Here is a 5,878-nt window from a genome sequence, read left to right as displayed (position 1 = left end):
GGGGGGGGGCACTGCAAGGGTAGTTTTATTTTTTTTGTTTTTGCTTTTTCATTCCTTAAGTTCATGATTTTACAGTATGTGCTATTCTGATTTCACAGAGGCGAAGACGGATTGACAGGAGCATGATTGGAGAGCCAATGAATTTTGTCCATACTGCTCATGTAGGATCAGGAGAGGCCAATACTGGGTTTCCAACGGTAAGGAAAATGGTGCAGCTGTTTGCTTGTGTGCTTGGTTAGGATAGTCCAGAGCAGCTCACTTCCAGATTAACTTCCATGGCACTGTATGGTCTGGGCTGACTCCTAAACATGATCGTTATATTAATGCACTGGGCCATTATCAATTATATTTTCATGGCTATTAACCATTAAAGTGGACTTGAACTCAAAAGGTGAAGCTTGCCATGTTATAGGGAACATATAAAAATATAAATTTTACCTAAACGGTATTCTAAAAATGTGTCTGTTTGTCTTGAAGTCTTCCTGAAAAATAGCACTGCACTTCCTGGTAAGTGAGGGTGCCTAGGCGCTCCTGTGTCTTCAGCCTCATAGCTGTATATCTGCAGTGTGAGATAAAAGGCACAGCTGCCTCTGACTCTAGTCTCTCCAAGATTTGGAATGTCAATTAGTGAGGTCACTGCTTAGCGGCAGGGCTTTACTTCCTTATGTCAGAGCCTCCTGCAAGGAGAACTGTAGGCAGGGCTACACTTTACTACAGATTAGTAAAGTTCCACAGTTGGAACTTTCTCAGATTTCAAGTTGAAATAAGAACAATCATGCATATTCCCTAGAGATCCGAAAACATAGTTAGGATTTGGATTCCAAAAGAAAAAAAAAAAATCACAACTTTTGGTAGTGGATTAAATTATTATAAATAAACAGCAATGAGGCTGCCTTGCTCTTTTAGGTCTATTGGAAGGGAAATGCCCTCCTAGATGTCAGTAAAACAGATGTCTCCATTGGAGTTTTTCCCCATACCTGTTTTAGTGACAACTCAAATGGCATTTTGTCACTTCCTGTCCAAGTGACACTGGTCACTAGGACAAAGAGTGATTGCATCTCCCTGTACAGTGTGCTTCATAGTGTGTTGTGTGTCACAGAGAAGAACCTATACAGTATGTTGCTGTGTGTCACATATGGTATTAATGCCACCATCTGCTGGCAGGATGTGAAACCGGAGGCATTACTTTTCATTTGACACTTGTATGTGCAAAATTTAGTAAAAAGTTATCCTAAAGTTTTTAGCTGTAACAAATGCCAAAGGTGGTTCTACCAAGTATTGACTTTGGATGGAGGTTGCCTACCTTTTTTTGTTTTTTATCTTTTGCATCAACATTAAAATTGGAACTATTGCACTTAAAGTTTTCTCTTAGTCCCACAAATACCTATTAAGTCTGACCATTGAAGTCCAGCTTCCTGTGATAGTGTGGCAACAATGCAGCGCTGCTCCTGGATTCAAACCACAGTTGCCACTCATGTAGACTGCGCATGATTGTACTGAAGGGAGGTAAAAATATCAATATTTTCCATGCTCTTTTGCATAACTGATTACATCCAGTTTAAATTTTGCAGAGTAAGACAGCCGCTTCCTGGTACCGGTATTTACTGGTATTTTTTTTTTTTTCTGAAATTTTTATGGGCTCCCTGTTGCATCTGGGCACTGGCTACACGCTCTCCGCAGCATCAGCTGACGTCAGGTACATAAGGCTCATGATTGGAGGAAACCTGTCTCTGCAATCGGAAGTTTCACTCGTGAGGCTAGTTTGCAGAGGTATGGGCAGTTTCGCAACTGCGGTACTCCTCTCGGCCCCCTGTGTATAAGACGCCCCTCCATTTTTAGGTAAATATTTTTAAGAAAAAGTATAGTCTTAAGGTGCCCATACACTGCACGATTCTCGTACGAGAATCGCGGGAAATCCCGCGATTGTACGAGAATCGTGCAGTGTATGGAAGGCGTGCGACCGTTTCTACTGTACGGTCGCACGTCTTCCGTCGAACCAGCATGCTAGAAAACCCGCCGGGAATCGCACGATTCTCGGCGAGTTAGTGGCCTGCTGGTTCGTCAACTGCCGAACGGGCCGGTGTGTGCCCGTTTGCAGTCATCGTAAGCTCGCCCCTCAGGGGGGCGGGCTTGCGATGATCGAGAGTACCATCTGCCTGTCCAAGATGGGCAGATCGTACGTTTTTTTAAGTACTTTACAACCATCGCAAGACTAAGGTCTTGCGATGGTTGTACAGTGTATGGCCACCTTTTATACATGGAAAAATACAGTATTGCACGGGGCAGTGTAATTACCATTGACCAGCCAATAGGAATCCGCAGAGACAATCAGCACCTGGCTACAACTGCTCCTGCTCACTGCTTTGTTGATTGGCAAAATTGCCTCTGTTGCTGAAACCCTCCCACTGTGAGCTGTAACATCTGGGAAAGGAGATGGTGGGACACAAATGGAGGATTTGACTGGTGGTATAGGAAGTTTTTTTGTTTACTTTGAAGATTGTGTATCACACAGTACTTGGGTTTGGGACTTGTTTATACTTGAGCCTTTAGGCCTTGTTCACACCAAGCGTGTTCCAGGAGCAGAGCAGTTACAGACTGGATCAAAACTGCGTCCAATGTATTACAATGGTATGTTGGGCTCTAGTTCACACCGCCACGTTCAGTTCCAGAGCATGTAAAAAAAACTGCAGCAACCCTATTTTACCTGCTCTGGAATGCATGCAAACTCATCAAACGCATGCAAACGCACTGAAAGTCCATTTTAAATTAAAAATGTTTGGTTAACCAAAAACGGCCCTGAGCGCATTAAAAAAAAAAGCGGCACAACCCACTGCACTGCGTGTGCAGAAACTCATGCAGATCTGCTGTGCATTTGGTGTGAACAAGGCCTTAGTTGTACTTTAATACATGTTAATGAAAATGAGGAAAAGTTTAAGATGATGACTTCTTTATTCAAAGCCACGCATGTCTGCCATAGGGAGTAAGTCTCATATTGTGTGTGTTGAAGAGCTATTTTTTTCATATTTATCATCTGTTTTCTTTCCCCCCAAAGGGTGGTTCATTCCAGGATCAGATGAAATCAAAAGGAGGCTATGGACCTGGCATCACAGAAGTGACACTTTAGCAGATGTATGTATGTATGTATGTATGTATGTATCTGAAACATTTGTTTATCCTTAAAAAAAAAAAAAAATTATTTACAAACTCCAGGATGCACATCACTTTAAATGTTTGTCCCACTCAGTCGGAGGAAGCAAACTGCTATAACAATTTATCATAAAAGTTCTTACTTTTGTTGTAATCCTTGTTTTTAGCTGCCAGTGATGTCACAACCTCCTATTAGATCAGTCCTTCCTGCAGCCAGTGGGAGGATCTAGGTAACCAGTGCGTGTCATATCCCGGCATAGAGAGCTGACTACATCTCCCATGAGGCATTGTGAAATAGAGAAAGTGGGAGACGTGAATAGGCAGAGTTGAGGTTGGAGATGGGAAGAGTGCAAAGTATTATTCTCCAGTGACTAGTTTTTTGCTGAGTGCACACACAGGGAATAAATACATTACAGGTGCCTCTGCATAACAAATTCCCCTGCTTTTAAGTCATCCTACCTCCCCTAACAGTCTAGCAGGGGATCTGGCTATGTGGAATAGTGATGTCCAGTTCATGTACAAATTGTTTTTTTGAAATGGATGAAATGATTCATCTCGCCTAACTGATAACTGATTCATTCGAGAGGGTTCAGTGTTGAATTAATAAGACAGCAGCTCTGATAATATGATGTAAAAAGTGAGAGAGGTTGGCTTCTGCCAGCCTCTCCCTGCAACCAATCAGCCAGCTAAACGTGCCAGAGCCCTGCCCAGTCTGGGGGGGAGGGAGGCGTGCCAGAGCCCTGCCCAGTCTGGGGGGAGGGGAGGCGTGCCAGAGCCCTGCCCAGTCTGGGGGGAGGGGAGGCGTGCCAGAGCCCTGCCCAGTCTGGGGGGAGGGGAGGCGTGCCAGAGCCCTGCCCAGTCTGGGGGGAGGGGAGGCGTGCCAGAGCCCTGCCCAGTCTGGGGGGAGGGGAGGCGTGCCAGAGCCCTGCCCAGTCTGGGGGGAGGGGTGGGGGGAGGCGTGGCAGAGTGATGTTTTTTATATATTCTTTCCAGATGGAATGTAGTATTAGGAAAATACTGTTATGACATCTAGATGGAGCTGAGGAGCATTGGGGAAGTATTTTTACTGTGCTCCTCTGCTCCATCTAGTGGCAATAATGCAGTATTTTTATGATATTACATTTAGCTTGGAAAGAAAATCTGCTAAGAACGTATGTTTTTGCATCCATTTGCAGGACGAATGTTCAGAGTTTCACAGGACAAATGGCTCTGCAAATTGTTTGTAAATGCAACCCTATCTGTCTAATTCACATACGCATGGCTGCTTCGCATTTAAAAAAAAAAAAAGTTTAACAGTTGTGTACATTAATCAGACCCTTTGAAATGAATAGGGAATTCAGTCTTGAATAGTAAGGCTGGGTTCACACCTAGGCGTATTAAATATGCGTGTTACTCGTTTTTACCGCGATTCGCGGTAAAAAAAAACGCGCGACAAACGCCCGTTTCCGAGGGCTACTTGGCTGTATCCCAATGGAAACGCGAGACCAAAACGCCCCAAAGAAGTACATGTACTTCTTTGGGCGTAGGCCGTTTTGTATCGCGTTCGGACGTGCGGAAATACGGCAAGGTGTGAACCAGACTCATTGAATACAATGGGATTTAGATGTTTTGAGCGTTTTGTAGAGCGTTGAACGTGCTTCAAAACGTTCAGGTGTGAACCAGGCCTAAGCCTTTCTGGGTGCCTGCATCACCATTTTGTTCCCCCCTGGCCCCCTTCCTTTTTGGACCATTTCAGCAGCATGTTCAAAACTCTCATATGTTAACAGAGGATGTTAAACCTGCTATCATTGTTTACTATGTAGCTTCTAGTGCTGATCTCATGGGAGTTTTTTTTTTTTACATGCTGTGGAAACACTGATGACATGGGGGTGGTAGATTGGTCCATTATAAATACCTAGTTTTGCACTCGCAGTGAGTAAAGCTGAACTCCAGGCAGATATAATGGGCACAAATGAATGCAAATCTGTAATAATTTTTACTTCTTAAATATTTTTAATGCAAAGACTTGTCGGCACCTGTATTTGACTTGGTATCAGTCACTTGCAATCTACTGTACAGCAGAGCTCAGAGAGGGAAGGGGGGAAGCAGTGTGAGGAGTCATCAGGTGTGCTACAGTGCAAAGAGCATGCTGATTGGAAGAGAGCAGACTGACAGATGAGCTAATCAGTGTGCTGCTTCTCCTTTCACTGTCGAGTCACAGGGTGCGACTGGGTTGGAGACTTGTAAGTGAAAGAAACTGCAGGAGAGAAAAATCAGGTTGCCTACCCCGACAGGTGGGATTGTGCTATGTGGCAGAGCTGTCTAAATCTGAGAACTGGATGAGTATAAATACAAATCCTTTGGCAGGTAAAATGGCTCTGATATTTTATCTGAGCATTTACCTTTTTTTGCCTGGCGTTTGACTTTAAATATAAAGGGTTAAGATATTCCTTGAAGTGGAAATGTATAACTTTTTATGTTAAGTACAGATTGTTTCAATAAACTGTTATGTAATTCAATGATCTACTTTCCTTAGGTTTGGATTCTTATCCTAATCGCTGTACTTTAGTCACCCGCTTCATTTTCTTTGATGGGTCATAATTTCCCAGTGTTTGTTTTAAAAATGTGTGGAATGTCTGAACATAAAGCTGATACATTGTACAACATTCAGCCCTTGTTCCGTCTAATATGGGCAAAGTACATGTCGTCGTCTTCTTTTACAGCAGTAGGTAGTGTATACATTTTGTACTTG

General features: G+C 43.5%; 1 protein-coding gene across 1 annotated transcript in view; it reads left to right on the top strand.

Moving 5' to 3' along the window:
* Positions 1-5,878, top strand: part of LOC108796989 (CDC42 small effector protein 2-C) — a 16,499-nt gene that overhangs the window by 3,471 nt on the left and 7,150 nt on the right. Inside the window, exons 2-3 of the mRNA XM_018568557.1 lie at positions 99-197; positions 3,053-3,137. Coding sequence (XP_018424059.1) covers positions 99-197; positions 3,053-3,124 — 171 coding nt within the window. The 3' untranslated portion in view covers positions 3,125-3,137. The remainder of the gene's footprint in view (positions 1-98; positions 198-3,052; positions 3,138-5,878) is intronic.

The sequence above is a fragment of the Nanorana parkeri genome, unplaced genomic scaffold (assembly GCF_000935625.1).
Source record: "Nanorana parkeri isolate BGI_ZX_2015 unplaced genomic scaffold, ASM93562v1 scaffold1207, whole genome shotgun sequence".
In the NCBI taxonomy this organism is placed as follows: domain Eukaryota; kingdom Metazoa; phylum Chordata; class Amphibia; order Anura; family Dicroglossidae; genus Nanorana; species Nanorana parkeri.
The sequence above is the reverse complement of the archived record's forward strand: the minus strand, read 5'-3'. Positions and strand labels throughout refer to the sequence as shown.